A 16,195-nucleotide genomic window follows, 5' to 3' on the forward strand; every position below is an offset into this window, starting at 1 on the left:
TTCGGGGAAAGTTAAGCACTACAAAAGATTATTAAAACATAATGATTTAAAGTGCAAATTAATGCTTTTAATTTGACAATTTTAAAAAGTACACTTTTTAAAATCATACTCAAGTATGTTAAGAAAGTGTACTCTCTTTAAGTACACAGAAATGGCTTTTCATTTTAAAAATAATAGTGCTGCGAGTACAGTTTATTTAAAATAAACTTCTAAGATTGCACTACAAGTCCCTAGTTCCCTAGAGAGGGTCTGATGTAAACCATGCCATTTTGGGGTCAGTGTCCTTCTGTAAACTGCATGGAAGCCAAAATATCAAGCTGTGAAGAAATACACTTTAGGGAGGGGTGTGTTAGCTCAAATGAACGCTTTAGCTGTAGCCAGATCAGGCCACTGTGTTGCATAACTGCCCCATAGACACACTATAAAAAGAGCCTCTTTCTCTAGATCTTGCACTGCATCCAGGCCTCAGCCACTTCACCATCTTATCAAGAGACGCCCTCAGCCTGAAACCCACGAGACATCATGCAGTCCCCCGACAATAGGCTGAACCGAAACTCCCTCCTGCTGGCCCTGAGGCGCTACAGCACAGTGGTGCGCAATATGGAGCAGACCGTCCTTCTTCCCAGCCTCCTGAGAGATGTGCCGTACGACGAGGCTCAGGACTGCGAGGCCGCCGACAACAGCATGGACCTGTACGAGTCCTACCTTATGCTGAAAGCCATCAAGAACACAGTGGAGAGCGGGCTCTTCCCTCACGACGACGGCGGCAATACCAAGAGTCACGCCGCCCTGCACACAGGCCTGGAGCCGCTGCTGGAGGCCGAACCTGAGGCGCTTTTCCACTTCCATCTGCGGGGCCTGTTCACAGTCATGGCTACGCTCTCAAACAAGTCCCAGAACTTGACTGAGAAATACTTGGACATCATTGGGGTCGGCCATTAGGATTCAGCACATCTTGAGGAAGAATCCGTCTTGAGGTGGAAGCAATTAAGTTATCCGGAAAGCTGTTTACATCCTTGTCACTATCTATGTGACATGCAATAAAAAATCTGAAAAATTATTTTTGTTTTAGAATCTTATTTAAAAGAACTTTAATATTTAAATGTCTCCTAATAATTATTAGTTTTTCATCCTTTACATTTGGCTTGCAATATTATTTAGCATTCTTTGTAATTATTGTCAGTGAACTATTGTGAGGATTCTTTTTTTTAATTTGATATCTAAATAAATAACTGCTTCCTCATATGAGATTGCAGAATACTCATTTGGTAAAGTACATACACAAGATCATTGAAACACCTATAAAAGAACTTCATTATTCAAGACATAATTGTACATCATTTGTATGTCATATATTACATATATATATATATATATGTCATCATGTGTACTTTCAGTCAAAATAACCAGTACATTGTGAAATCTTCAGAGATGCAACAAATATAAGGCAATAAAAGACAATTCATGTCAATTTTGCAAAATTACTGTATGTACACCAGTGCTTTTTAGTGTTATTTATATGCTAACATTTTACAATCAGGTTCATTAGTTAACATTAGTTAACTACCTTAGTTAATATGAACTGAGAATGAACAATACTTCTTCAGCATTTATTAATCATAGTTAATATTAATTTCAACATTTACTAATACGTTATTAAAATCAAAGGTTGTATTTTTTTAACATTTGTTAATGCACAGTGAACTAACATGAACAATGTACAGCTGTATTTTTTATTAACTATCATTAACAAAGATTAACAAATACTGTAACAAATGTATTGCTCATGGTTAGTTCATGTTAGTAAATACATTAATGTTAACTAATGAACCTTATTGTAAACTGTTACCATATCATATTATAGTTTTATTTATAGCTTTTATTTTTAGTAAATTTGTTATGCGATTTTGCCAATTTTATTATAATTATTACACTAAAAAAAGGCTGGGTTGTTTCAACCTATGTTTGGGTCAAATATGGACAACCCATATTGTGTCATTTTAAATACTAGAATTTAGGTTTGATTTATTTTCCCCCAGGGAAAAACTTTAGTGCTTCTTCAACTAATTTTAGCTGCCAAGGCTACATTTCAATATTTCATTTAGTTTAAGTTTCCCCTTTCTAATATTTATATTTTATTGTATTGTATATTTTATAATTTAACAATATAGTTTTAGGTTTGGTTAATGAGAATAACTCTAAAGTACACACTTTCTAGAAAGTCCTGTAATAATTTCAGTTTACTGGAATAATCTGGTTTTTAACTGTGAATTTATGACAAAATCGATGAGCTTCAAAAATAAACCAAGGGTAACTGAATCAGTTGCAAAGCTCCTGGGATTGCATGAGGCGCGCTATCGGTACAATATCCGTGCCAAAGTCTAGCTGAAATCAGTTGGGTCATTCCTTTTGGACAAAAGGTTTAGAAAATCAAACTCAGTTTTAAAAGAGATTTTTGTTGAATCATGATACGGTGATGTAAAACATTTGAAACATTATTTTGGTCAAGCTCTGGGTAAATAAACGTAATCTTTTATTAAACCAAATCAATGAAATGGTGGATCAAAAATGTCCAACTTGTTAGGGACAAATGAACAACAGATTAAAATACTATGATTCTAATTTATGGGCAGTGTGTACATTTTCTTAGACAACTCATGTCCCTTTAAAAGCAGATCAGTTGATAAATGATCAGAAAATAAATACATTGTGTACAACAAGAAAGAACACTCAAATGTCAGTCTATTTGGGTGTTTGCAAACAATGATGATGTGTTTTGTGGGCAGAGCTTACCTGGTGGCAGAAAATGAGTTTTCCTCCACTTGTTACCACCAGTTTTCTGCCAACACAATGTGTGCACAGCTAGTGACACAACTGCTCCCAAACGGTCTATTGACAGTCCTGTCACAATCATTTGTAAGGTCATTTCAGGGATTCTGAGGGCCTCATGTATGCATGCCCTTGAATTATGCAACATGCTTTTTGACATTATGCCATTCATAATGACATAATCAGTATCCTACACGTGCATAGCAATTCAGACTGTGAAAGGAACAGTTCTGCCATCATTTAATTACCCTTGTGTAATTTCACAGATTATTATACATTTTGAAGTGTTTTCTAGCAGCTAATCTTGTTTTTTGAGGGTGGGTAGATAATGGTTTTGTTTTGTGTTGAATGTCCCTAAAAATAAACTAATCTGGATGTGCATTGGAAAACAAATGAAAGCGCAAATAAAGAAATCAGATTGTTCTTTTAAATAGTTTAATGACATTGAGTACACAACTTAATAAATCAATATAAGAGTATTTATAACAGAAAAGCCTGTTAAACCAGATTTTCAACTATAGTCTTCATGTTCCTCGTGACAACTACATCCTCTCAACGGATTGGATGAAACGGCTCCACGATTTCGGCAAATGTCCTCCGTTCTGGTTTGAGAAAGAGAAATGAAAAAGTTAAAGGAATGAAAGTATTGTGGCAACATGCACAGTAATTTAAAACACACTAATGTGACTGGATTTCCATGTGCTGTTGTTACCTTTCTGTTGAAACTCATCAGGATGCAGCCGGATGTACTCATTCATGTCCCTGTCCAATGTGGCATATTTGTAATTCTCATATTTTGTGAGATGATAGCCAATGAACCATCCAATGGTTACGAACAGCGTTTGGCGATGAACACCTGTATATATATATAAAAAAAAACAGGTGGAAAGTCAAAGCACTACACAAGATATGTTCGCATAATCCAATGACTGTTTTGCATGCTTGCGGTTTCGAGTCCAGTTGATTTTTTAATCTTCATAGTCTGTTAACTTTACTGGTAAGAAGCACCTTTTTTTTTATTTATTTTTTTATGTGCATATTAAAGTCACATGAAATCAAAATAGACAATTCCTGTTTTTTAAAATAATATTGCACTATTTACTACACATGATTTATTTCTTATATCGATCTCTTCTCTAATGACGTTTACTGGTGTGAGGGCGGGGCAACCTGTCACTCACATGAGATCCACCAATAGCAAACCACAACCATACAATCAATTCCCCATGGACAAAATCAAGTCCCGCCCTACTTTTTTTTTTTTTTCTTGTTTGAGAAACAGTTCCACTCAAATACATAACAATAGAATAGAAAAGGCTTATGTTTCATGCTGACTTTAAAGCTGGTATGACTGTATAAATTTTACATCACATTCTGATATTAAGCTACTAAATGAAATCAATATAGTGCTGATATGCAAATTATATACAGTCACAAGCAATATTATTGGCTGAGGTGATAAGAACGAGTGTGATAGTAATTCTATTGGTCTTGGTAATAAAAATATCCCAATGTTAGTAACCATAGGTTTTCTTTTTTTTTTTTTTACATGGAACCACGTAAATAAGGCATATTAATGTGTTCATTCAGTACCATGTAAATGTCAAACTAACACCATGTCTGAACCACCACAATTCATTTGTGTAAAGACTGCAAAGTCAAATTAGCCAGGAACCCATTCATTTGACATTATTATGCCATCAAATGACAATGTGTTTGTTACAGGTATGATTTATTAGAACTGCATTGGTGCAGATTTGTTCTCACCGGCTTTGAGTGCAGGCCTGCGGTTCAAGCTGTTGTGCAGCATCGCGCACGCCCAGCCGCACAGCCCGAACCACACCGAATTTCTGTTGACGATCCCCGGAGGAGGAAGACGTTTCGCCTCATCAGGCAGAAGCCCCATGTTCCCAGATAACAGGCTTTTCTGAAGTCAGAACACTTAACTTTCCATATCACCTCCTAGAGGAAACCAAGGACAATGTTTAGGCGGAAATGGTAACCCGTCCGGGGAGAAACACACGACGAATTACAAGGGTTCCGGGGAGGGCTTCAATTGATGAATACCGATATCGCATACTTCTCTAGTCGAAAAACAGCATGGCTGAATTCGGAACCGCATACTAGCATACTACTCTTACTACTTCTGCCACAGAAAGATATTGTAAAATTAGTGAGAGTAATTTGACAGTATGTGGTTCTGCAGAATCTGTGATAAAAGAAGTAGGCCTGCTATGTCAGAATTCACAGTATTGGAAAAAAAATACTTCCGGTGAGATTCTGAAGTTTGCATACGATGGACACTTTACTATCCAATGAGGCCACGGGAGAGGATATATATGATATATTACAGTCTATGATATATATATATATATATATATATATATATATATATATATATATATATTTTATTTTATTTTATATATTGGTTGTGAAGTAGGCTACTTATTCAAAATAAGTACCTACTCAAGAGAGTACCTATGCGATTTCGGACGCAGCCTATGGCCGCTTGTTTCCGACATTGGTAAAATAATAAAAAGGCAATGGAGGATTTTTATCTCACAATTTTGACTTTTGTTTTATCGCAATTCTGATGAGAAAAATGTCAGAATTTCTAGACATAAATTCACAATTGTGAGAAAAAAAGTTTATTCTAATATTTGATGTTAAAAACAATTGCGAGATGTAAACTCAGAATTTAGAGGGGGGGAAAAAACTGAATTGCGAGTCATAGGCCTAAACTCAAAATTCTAATAAAAAGTCAAAATTGCGAGAAATTCCAGAAGTAAATCCAGAAATCTAATGGGAAAAGTCATGCAGGTTTGCGAGATGTAAACTTTACGAGTTTATAGTATAAACTCGTAAAGTTTACATCTCGCAAACCTGCATGACTTATAAACTTTATACCTTGCAATTCTTGTGAGGAAAAAGTCCGGAATTTCCGACTACTGTTTCCCCTGGCGAAACAAGCTTCAATAGATCTAAAAAACCCCGACTTATTAGCTTTTCTGCAATTCTGTTTTGCCATTTTCACAGTTCAATCATGTAAAGTCGCTGCGGGTGGAAGCAGAACTTCAAATCCCAGAATGCAGCGGCGATTTTTCCGGACTCGGTCTTCCACTGGGGAAGCAGCATGACGTCATTATCAAAAAACCGAGGAAACTACTGCGATTATTGTGCAGCAACACTGGAGCCGAAAATCTGCCGAGGTTTCTGTTGGGCGCTGCGCGACTGCTATTATCGTTTAGATTAAGAGCCTGAAGAAAAGACTGAATGCATTCGGAATAATAGAAGCAGTGGGGTGAATCCCCTGTTACTTGGTAAGTGAAAAGATGATTTAATGTGACCTTTAATGTGCAGAGCATCCTGCTATAGCTAATGGAGAGCACTGTGACTGCTGGTTTTATTTCATCATAAAATAAAATATGCAGTTTTCACAATTTATAAAGGGTCCAAATAGAAAGAAACGGATTTAGGCCATGGCTGTGTCTTTTCTCCTTCTCCTCTGCTCAGAGGTATATTGCATATCAAATTTCAGTTTTCTGCTTGGAGATTTTGCAGATCTTTTTTCATACCGAGTGGGGATCAATAAAGTATTTATTTTCTGTTCTATGATTTAGTATGCTTTATTGTATACATGTATGTATGTATGCATGCATGCATGCATGCATGTATGTATGTAACGTTATGTATTTTATGTATGCATGTATGTATGTATGCATATGCATATGTATGTGTGTGTGTGTATGTATGTTTATGCATGCATGCATGCATGTACATGTATGCATTCATGCATGTATGTGTGTGTTTTCTACATAATCCACATATTAGAGTCATAATGTTTAATATGTAAAGGAATAGTAAAGTTATATTTACTCTATTTTCAGTATTTATTTCTGGATCAAAATTAAATGTGTATTTTGTTATTCTATGAGTGTAAAAAGTTGTGCTCATGCTGTTGCATTATGTGGCAATGCGAGTGATAAATAGCAAAAAATTTGTACATTTTTAAAATAACTATAAAACATCAAAAATGTATATACATATGAATATGCCATAAATTGTGTGCCAAAAGATCTAAAATATAAATGTGGCTGATCACAAGCTCAACTAATATTTTTTATTTGATAAATTAATCACATTCAAAATGAATGTGAGGTTTGTTTGCAGTGGTGATGACATGGTGGAGTGTTAATGCATACAGTGAATGAAGTTAAGTTTATTGAATCAAAACTGTTTTTAATGTTTATGGTTTATGCACATTTTCAGCTATATTTCTTGTAAGCTGCATATGCTAACGTCCTACTACACCATTCTTAATTAGCCTAGCTGTTGAACAAGTGTTTGCCTGTGTGCATGTGTGTTGACAGCCCTCTGGGAGTTGCTCTTTATTCCTGGTGTCTTTATTGCGCTCCTCTCAGCATCCTGCCATAGGCCTTGGCAACAGCAGTGTTTGAGCGCATGCATAGCAGCTTCTCCTATAGCAACACTTCAGAAACAAACACAGCTAATGTGTGTGGTGAAATACAGAGGCACTGTTGATCGAATCAATTAAAGAATGAAAAGCCAAAAAAAGGGTCCCCAGAGACATCAGGCGTAGTTTATTCCCCCGTTTGTTCTCAGTAATGCATCACTGGTGACATTGAAATGTTTGTTCTGTAAGGGCTGCTGAGGCTCTGTTACTTCAAACAGTGTTTTATCAGAGGGATGTTGCTCAGCCATGTGTGTTTTGCATTGCAGTTTTTAACACCCACGTATTATCTGCCTCTCTCTCTCTCTCTGTCTTCATTCATGTTCCCTCAGCTGAGCGTGAGCATGGAGGATTATGACTACTTATTCAAAATTGTGCTGATTGGAAATGCTGGAGTGGGCAAAACCTGCCTCGTCCGACGCTTCACTCAGGTGTGTGTGTGTGGAATCATTTCCAGCACTAGAGGTTTGCAATGTGCAGTGTTTCTACAGGATTGATGGTCCCTGGTAATAATAATTGCATAATAATCATTGCATTCAAACGTTGTCATTGTCTAGGGGCTGTTCCCTCCTGGACAAGGCGCCACCATTGGAGTCGATTTTATGATCAAAACTGTGGAAATAAAAGGAGTGAAGGTGAAGGTGGGTGTGACTCATTATGCATAAAGAAATGTGAAAAGTTTTCAGTCTTTATTTTGTATTAAGTTATTTCTGTTATCTTTTTTTATATTCTATTGCTTTTGAGTCTTTTGATGTGCACTTGATTTATTTTTGTCATGAATTGTACATTGTCCTTTGTTAAAGGGGCTATGTAAATAATAATAATTATTATTATGATTTCTTTTTTTATTTACAAAGCTCCAAACACAAGGGTACCTCACATAATAATAATAATAATTATTATTATTATTACTTCTTTTTTATTTGCATTGCCCCAAACCCAAGGACACTTCACAATATAATAATAATATTATAATAATACATTTTTTTTATTTTTTATTATTATTATTATCCATTGACAAGGCTGTTTTTCATTTAGGAAATGACACATGGAGGATTCTTAACACAGCCAAAAATAAAAAAATAAATGTAAAAAAAAAAAGACTAGGAATTTGCTTTAAATATACTGTGTATATATAGTCGCACCGGGCAAAAAAATTAAAATAAAGTTTGCATCAGTGTATGTCACATTTTAATATTAAATTAACAAAAAATGTCAAAATAAATAATAAGTGTCAAAATAAATAATAAGTAAAACAAAACGTTTACATACATTCTAAACACTATAAACATGTCTTCTAGCTTCCCTTACTCCACTACAAATCCTTAAATTTAACGGTATTCAGAACAGAACAGGAATTACAAATATGAGTTATATAAAACTATAAAGTATAGTGTCATTTATAACACACTTTTTTATTATATAATTTTAGAAAGCATCAGTTTAGACCACTGGAACACTGACAGATTTAGCATGTGTTTTTGCATCTATAGGCACCTCTGAGCCTTTTCCTGCATTTCACTGCACTTCCTGCTAATGTAATGGACTGAAAGCTCTAGTTTGTGTTGGGTTCTGCTAAACGTGTTAAGTGACTTGACTGTTTATTCGATCTGCTCATGCCCACAGCTCCAGATCTGGGACACGGCCGGGCAGGAGAGGTTCCGCTCAATTACCCAGAGTTACTACCGCAGTGCCAACGCCCTCATTCTCACCTACGACATCACCTGTGAAGATTCCTTCCGGTGCCTTCCTGAGTGGCTGAGGGAGATCGAGCAGTATGCCAACAACCAAGTGGTGACAATCTTAGTAGGTGAGTATTCAAGCTTCATTTTTTTTTCTAATTTAAATATCTATCTATCTATCTATCTATCTAGAACGGGTATTGTTCAAAATTCATGTCTAACTTTGATGAAAGGTTTTGATCCACTTCAAATGTTGACTAGTGTACTTTTGTTAATCTTTGAAACACAAATGAACACATTTTTAATGAAATCTGAGAGGTCATACATTGGAAGCTCAACCAAATTTGCTTGACATGCGAGGAGAAACCTTGTTGTTTCTTGAGGAAGTTCAAATGTGTGTGAGAGTGAACCCTGTTGGTTCTCATGTGTCAAGCAATCATGTCCCGTTTACCATATTTGAGTGCTCTATTTATGTTCGCAAATCAGTGTTTATATGTGAATAAAAGCCTAAATTAAATCATCATATAAAGCGATCGTTTTCTTCAGAAGACTTGAATTAAACCACTCGATTCATATAGATTTAATATACAGTCTTTGTGAACATTTTGAATCGTCAAGTGATTTGAGTGAATAGACTTTCAAAGAAGAGACAGAAATATCTCAGATTTCATTAAAAATATTTAAGTTGTGTTTCGAAGATGAACAAAACTTATCGGTTTAGAATGACATGAGGATGAGTAATTTTTTGGTGAACTAACCAATTAATATATATATTTTAAATTGATCTCCTAATATTTAATCAAAATGTCCTTACTCAATCTTCTGGTGACTTCTCTCTGGTGACATACGCAGGACATCTCCAATCATTTAGTCCACTTAAACCCCAGCAAACTCATCAATGCATTTATTTATTCATTCATTGTTTATTTATAAAACACATTTAAAAACAACCCAAGGTTGACCAAATGGTACATATCAATAAATAAGGTAAAACAAACTTAACGCATATTAACAATCCATATAAAAAAATAACAGACACAGACTAAAGATTTATGCCACAGCAAAGGCCCTGATATACTCAAGGCAGATTTCTTTCTGTTCTTCATTTAGGAGTAAATGCGTAATACGTGAGCAGTAATATACTGTAATCAAACATCTGACGCCATCCACACTGCGAGAGCGACGTTGAGATGAATATGTAAATATGTACTGTGCACTTTCCTCTCGGTAACGAAATAAACACAACAAAATTGAGAAAACCGCAAGCATTTAATAAAACATAAGAAAAGCATCTGGTCATTGCATCGTGGATATGTTTGGACGAGCTCTACGGCTCTCCGGTAAAGTCTCGTCACTTTTATTTATAAATCACTTCATACAATAGATTGCTTAAAATCCAGCAGCTTAACAGTATTAAACATGAGATACAGTGTCAGTGTCTCGTTTAATCAGAAGTACAACTTTCATGTTTTCACTCGCGGGCGTCTGACCTCGAGGGACTGAACAGGAGAGATGAACCAGAAAAGATTTTCACGTAAAAGAAAGCGGAGCCTTAGAGCCACACCTACCTATTACGTAATTGTCACGGATCGATGGAAGTACGAAGGTGTTTAGCAGCCGGAGCAAACTTTTCCGGAAAGTTCGCTTTGGCAAGCTGTTGCGAACTCCCAAAATGAACTTCGTTTTGGCCTGATTTTGTTCGTTTTACATCATATCAGTTCGTTCTTTGATTTAGCTTGAAGTATATTGGGGCCTTAAGTGAGTTTGAGCTTTGATTTAAAAACAGGAAGAGATGACACTGTTCTGATAGATACTGTGTAACTGCGTGGATAAATATGACCCTTCACAATAAATAATGCTTTGAATGAACTCTGTTAGAGAGCTACATATGGCAATTAATCTGTTCAATAAAATACCTTACTCACCTGTTGAGTAATAAAACACCATCTCCGCGTCGCTTTTACAACATTTCAAATCCCTCATTTCTTGCCATCTCTGAAAAGCCAAGCCAATGTTGATTCTTGTTTTATTACGAGCTCTGTCGCGTTCTCTTTTTGCCAGAAGACTCTCTTTTGTTCGGCGTTTGTTTAAAACGGGTGATTCCCGGAGGTTGGAGATTTCGCTGCTCCATGTCAACCTTTCTCACTCGTTGTGTCAACTAACCTCTGCCACTCACACACTATACACGCGTCAAAGCAGCCGGAGCAACTTCTCTCTATTTACGGATATGACGAGACGCGCAGGCTAGTGACGTATGTATGCAATTTTCAGCAAAAACAACCCTGACAGGTCTTAAATATAAACACTTAAAATAGGCTTGCTATTGTGAATCAGAGTAAGACAAAACACATTTTGGAAGAAGGATTAATGATGTATTGACCAATTATTTAAATTTTCTTACTTTTGAACATAAAATAGTTACATAGTGGTCCTTTTAACTTTTGCCAGGCGTCGCAAATGGTAAAAAAACCCATAATTTATCCTCTGCATAATTTAATGCATAAACCTCTGCATAAATCTAATTTGTTTGTCATGAACTCACACTCATTTTCCTCCATTTCATCTCATCTCAAAATCCAATCAACAACAGCATAGAACCAAGTCTCCGTTTTCATCTGTTGCTACTTCCGTTTCACTGCGATTTTAATGCTGAGAGTCTCATGACATCTGTGTTTTCCAAAAAAGTTTATCAGTAAAGTTTCATATACTTGCTGATTAAGGCGCTCATGCATATATTGGTAGTCAACATTAAAGTCAACATTACTTTAAAGGGGTCATCGGATGTCCATTTTCCACAAGTTGGTATGATTCTTTAGGGTCTTCGTGTAAAGTTTGTAACATACTTTGGTTAAAATTCCTCAATGGTTGTGTAAAACAGCTCAGTTCACAGCGACCCGTTTCGGTGCATGTCTCTTTAAATGATAATGAGCAACTGCTCACCCCACCCCTCTCTTCCATGGGGGGTGTCGACACAAGACACATAAAGTGCTGCCATGGCACCAATATACAAATGGCTGAGCGGAAATATGCTAATACGGGACAGTCCGTCAGCGGTTGTGGATATGCATCATATTGCTCAGAAAATTTTAATTGAGAGTGTTTAGACTTTTTGAGGATTTTAAAAAAAAAGAAGATTTTTTTCATTGTATGGTGGTTGTGTCCACACACTGCAAAGACACATTTATATGCAAACACCATATAAAAATGAATTTTGCACCTGATGACCCCTTTAATACGTTTTTGGGGCTGTTGAATATGCAAACAGCTTACTTGTTAACACAGAACAAACTGCCTCGCTTACATTAGACCTTCTAGCTGTCAACATATGTTGGATGTCCTTGTCACCAGAGCATTTGAGCCCTGTTCAATACTGTTGTTGTTCACAGGGAATAAGATAGACTTGGCCGATAAGCGAGAGGTCCACCGGCAGCGAGCGGAGGAGTTTGCGGAGGCGCAGAGCATGCTGTATCTGGAGACCTCTGCCAAAGAATCGGACAACGTGGAGAAGCTCTTTCTGGATCTGGCCTGCGAACTGATCCGCGAGGCCAAACAAAACACGTTAGACAACAACGACTCCACCCCCATGCCTGGAGAAGGGAAAAACATCAATTACTTGAGTTGCTGCAGCATGAACTAAGTAGACTTGGCCTCCCTGTCTGGCTGAGGACGCAACATGGATTGCATACAAAGTGGTTGTATTGTTGGTGACCACTACGTAGTTGCAGTGGTTGGTTACTCTTTGCCACTTCTTGTCTACTTCTTTTACCCTTCTCAAATCCCTGAGTATTTTAAAACATACATTCGGGAAAAACATAACAAGATGCTGCTGCTTTTAAAGGGGGGTGGTGGGGGGGTTGGTCCAAAGCTCTTACAGTAGATGCATTTGGACCGTAAAAAGGGCCTTGTTACACAATAATGCTTGCTAGTAGGTCAGACAATGAGATTTTCTACACTTCTGTACAATGCAACAGTTGGGATTTCCCTGCTGACTTGAGAGCCAATGTATTTGTCATATTAGAGATTTGTTTTCTTCGCAATCTCACCCACTTGAAGGACTAATTCATCCAGAAATTGACATTCTGTCATCATTTATTCACCCTCATGTCATTCCAAACCCATATTACTCACTTTCTTCCACAAAAGAAGATGTTTTGAAGAATGTTCACGCTGGTCTTTTCCCGAATTAAAGCCTACAGTGACCAGAGCAGTCCACAAGACTTGTGCGCTATATTTCAAGTCTTGTGAAGCCATATGATGCTTGCGGTTTGGAACGACATGAGAATTTTCATTTTAGGGTGAACTGCTCCTTTAAGAACCATTGCCACAAAATTGGTGTGTTGATGTGCACATTTATTACTCGCACAAAATGCACTTCTTGATGATTCCTTGGGAAATCGTTTGAGGTTGCTAATGCATGCTTTCCTTTTTTTAAGTGAAAGTCAACAATGCAAACAGACAGCCAGCTACCGTCAATAATCTGTGACAGGAAGATGTGAAGTAAAACCCCCTCGTTTATTAAGTGGAGAATATAAACTACCCACTAAACATCCACTGCTTGAATGGAAGCCTGGCTGTTAATACCCAACGAAGGCCATGCCATTTTGACAAGTCACAGCAAAAACCCAATGTGCCTCTGCCATTTCCATCCTGTCGTAATGCGTTACATAGCACCCCGGGGAGTCTCTTGGGGTACATGTTTGGGTCATGTTTCACACAAAAATGTGACTCAAATCGTGTCAATATATTGGTCTGGATGCGAGTTTGTGTTTTCTCTTGCATTAGATTTTGTTTGTTCTCATTATTTTAAGAATAATTCTCATTAGATTATCAGTACAGTAATTGGAATAATCCTGTCCAGACAGTTACTTTATATATTTTTTTTTTTTATTATTTTTTTCTCAGTACAACATATTAATTCTACCATAACATGTTCATACTTTAAAGTGTGTTTTTTGTTTTGTTTTTGCATTAAAGTCATGAATAGAAAATGTGCATAATCTTTATGGAAATTAAGCACACTGTAGAAATGTTATTGTTCACAAAATAAGCTCCATTTTCTTTGCAAAATTATGATTTTGAAGTGAAATACACAACCGTTCAAAAGTTTGGGAAATTAATTCTTTTATTCAGCAAAGATGCATTAAATTGCTAAAAAGTGACCATAAAGACATTTAGATTTCTATTTCAAATAAATGCACTTTTGATGTATCAGTTTCCACAAAAATATTAAGCAGCACAATTGATTTCAACATTGATAATAATAACAAGAAATGGTTCTTCAGCATCAAAACGTCAGATTATACTGATTTCTGAAGGATCATGTGACTCTGAAGACTGGAGTAATGATGCTGAAAATTCAGCTTTACGTCATAGGAATAAATTACATTTTAAAATATATTCAAACATTCATTTTAAACCGTAATAGCATTTCACAATATTTGGTGAACATAAGAGACTGAACGGTGTGTTCTTGACTGGTTTTATGAGATCTACCAGTCCAGAGGTTTTTAGTGGCTTTGCACATTATATGCTAAAAAGTAAACCCAATGAACTCAATGTAATAATGCACTCTCTAAAATGCATATTTCATTCCATATTAATAGTTTGTTTTCCCTATAGGAATACTCCTGATTCACTTTTGGAGATATTCTGTCCTTCTACACATTATTACATATTACAAGAACTGAAATATACCAGGATGCTTTGTAGTTCATTTAGTCCAGCTTTAGTATTGTAATAACCGTAGCGATGTTTAAAGCTTTTGGCACTCGAGAGGCCAAGAGAACAGTGTGTGTGTGTGTGTGTGTGTAGTTTTTGTGTGAATGAGAGATATCATGTATTTCATAGATGTTTCAGTGAGTTCTTGCACAAATGGTCTTTGTGTTTCAACGCATTATATTGAGGAAGAGATGATGGAGTTGTTTAGCGGTGTGATGCAGTGATTCTGATTTCTGTTCTGGAACTGTGTTGTGCATTTTAATGACTTTTTAAACCGTTGGAACTTGTACCTCCAACCTTGGCTGTGCTGTAGGGTTGTTTGCACCGGTGTCATTACAATGGAACTGTGAATCTCCTCTTTTATAGACTGTCAGTATTTTACTTGCTGCTACAGAGCTTTTTCCTTTTTCTTTTCTTCTTGTTAATTAACAAAATTGACGGAATTACATCTGAGGTTTTAGATGCCTTGTGCTTGGTTATATTTGTGATGATGAAGATGATAATAATTCAATGATTTTGTTTAGAGTGATTTTTTTTTTAACACTCAACAAAATCCAACACCTACTTGAGGACCAATTGTTTTCCCTTTTTTTTTTTTTTTTTGTCCATGCCAATTACTTTTCAATATAATGCATTTTCCTCATATTTACGCATTGCTGCTTATATGATATTAAGCTTTTCTATTAACATTTAATTTTAAAGTGATAACCTTTTCTAGTTTTGTAAACTGTTTTCTTTCTATGTTACTTGACGTGCCATGCACAGTATTTTCTCTGTCAGGTATTTTTGTCTAGCTTTGTTTTACAGATAATCGCCATATTGTAATGTGTTGCATTGTGTACCAATGGGACTCTATAATAATTTCTTTTCTATGTTAAAGGCTCTAATTTCCAGTATAAGTTGTTACTAAGCGCTTACATTTTCTGTGGACAATGTTATTATGTCTCATTATGTAAAGACAATATTCATCAAGGAGTAACAGTCTTTTGTCTAGTGAAGATGAAACTCAATTCTTTCGCTGTACATTTATGTGCTTTTGGTATATAAGTTGTGACGCGTCATCTGTGATTCATTTATCATAAAGAGACAAACCCCACGACTGCAGCAATTCAGTATTGCGAATATGTTTTCTTGAGCAATTCTGTGTGTGTAACTTTGTGTTTTAATTCTCAGCATAATAGACTGCAAGTTAATACATTTCTCCAAATAAACATGGTTATGACACTATCTGTATTATTGTCGTTGTGGGAAATGAGTTAAAATTTGTGGATTACATTTCTTTTACAAAATATTTGGTAAATATAAGGTAAGTATTATAATAAAATAATACTAATATATATATATATATATTATTATTATTAATTTTTTTTTTTTTTTTTTTTTTTTTTTTTTTTTGTTAAATACGTACTAATAGAAATCACTAATACAATTTTATTGATATTCAGTGAATATTATAATACAGGTAGATTAAACAGTTTGTAGACAAACTTTATTG

At 35.8% G+C, this 16,195-nt stretch overlaps 3 protein-coding genes across 3 annotated transcripts; 2 read left to right on the plus strand and 1 right to left on the minus strand.

Moving 5' to 3' along the window:
- Positions 1–341: 341 nt before the first annotated feature.
- thrsp (thyroid hormone responsive) lies at positions 342–1,060 on the plus strand. The gene has a single exon (XM_079887011.1). It carries the CDS (start codon positions 523–525, stop codon positions 940–942), a length of 420 nt encoding a protein of 139 aa, XP_079743137.1. The 5' UTR covers positions 342–522; the 3' UTR covers positions 943–1,060.
- A 2,187-nt stretch (positions 1,061–3,247) lies between these two features.
- On the minus strand, positions 3,248–4,845 carry ndufc2 (NADH:ubiquinone oxidoreductase subunit C2). Its single transcript, XM_079887067.1, has 3 exons — positions 4,597–4,845; positions 3,542–3,685; positions 3,248–3,431 (listed from the first exon to the last, which is right to left on the minus strand). The coding sequence occupies exons 1-3, from the start codon at positions 4,733–4,735 to the stop codon at positions 3,382–3,384; spliced, it is 333 nt and encodes a 110-aa protein (XP_079743193.1). The 5' UTR covers positions 4,736–4,845; the 3' UTR covers positions 3,248–3,381.
- Positions 4,846–5,973: 1,128 nt separating this feature from the next.
- rab30 (RAB30, member RAS oncogene family) lies at positions 5,974–15,926 on the plus strand. The gene is made up of 5 exons (XM_079885069.1): positions 5,974–6,149; positions 7,633–7,731; positions 7,858–7,941; positions 8,927–9,110; positions 12,369–15,926. The coding sequence occupies exons 2-5, from the start codon at positions 7,645–7,647 to the stop codon at positions 12,617–12,619; spliced, it is 606 nt and encodes a 201-aa protein (XP_079741195.1). The 5' UTR covers positions 5,974–6,149; positions 7,633–7,644; the 3' UTR covers positions 12,620–15,926.
- The last annotated feature ends 269 nt before the right edge of the window (positions 15,927–16,195 follow it).

Source organism: Squalius cephalus, assembly GCF_949319135.1.
Source record: "Squalius cephalus genome assembly, chromosome: 11".
NCBI lineage: Eukaryota > Metazoa > Chordata > Actinopteri > Cypriniformes > Leuciscidae > Squalius > Squalius cephalus.

What these genes read in the sequence shown, in the direction of transcription:
- thrsp (XM_079887011.1), top strand. Translation starts at nt 523, where the DNA reads ATGCAGTCCCCCGACAATAGGCTGAACCGAAACTCCCTCCTGCTGGCC.
- rab30 (XM_079885069.1), top strand. Translation starts at nt 7,645, where the DNA reads ATGGAGGATTATGACTACTTATTCAAAATTGTGCTGATTGGAAATGCT. An exon ending in TCGTCCGACGCTTCACTCAG is followed by an intron (nt 7,732 to 7,857) that starts GTGTGTGTGTGT and finishes GTCATTGTCTAG; the next exon opens with GGGCTGTTCCCTCCTGGACA. An exon ending in TAAAAGGAGTGAAGGTGAAG is followed by an intron (nt 7,942 to 8,926) that starts GTGGGTGTGACT and finishes TCATGCCCACAG; the next exon opens with CTCCAGATCTGGGACACGGC.
- ndufc2 (XM_079887067.1), bottom strand. Translation starts at nt 4,735, where the DNA reads ATGGGGCTTCTGCCTGATGAGGCGAAACGTCTTCCTCCTCCGGGGATC. An exon ending in CAGGCCTGCACTCAAAGCCG is followed by an intron (nt 3,686 to 4,596) that starts GTGAGAACAAAT and finishes ATATATATACAG; the next exon opens with GTGTTCATCGCCAAACGCTG. An exon ending in TGATGAGTTTCAACAGAAAG is followed by an intron (nt 3,432 to 3,541) that starts GTAACAACAGCA and finishes TTCTCAAACCAG; the next exon opens with AACGGAGGACATTTGCCGAA.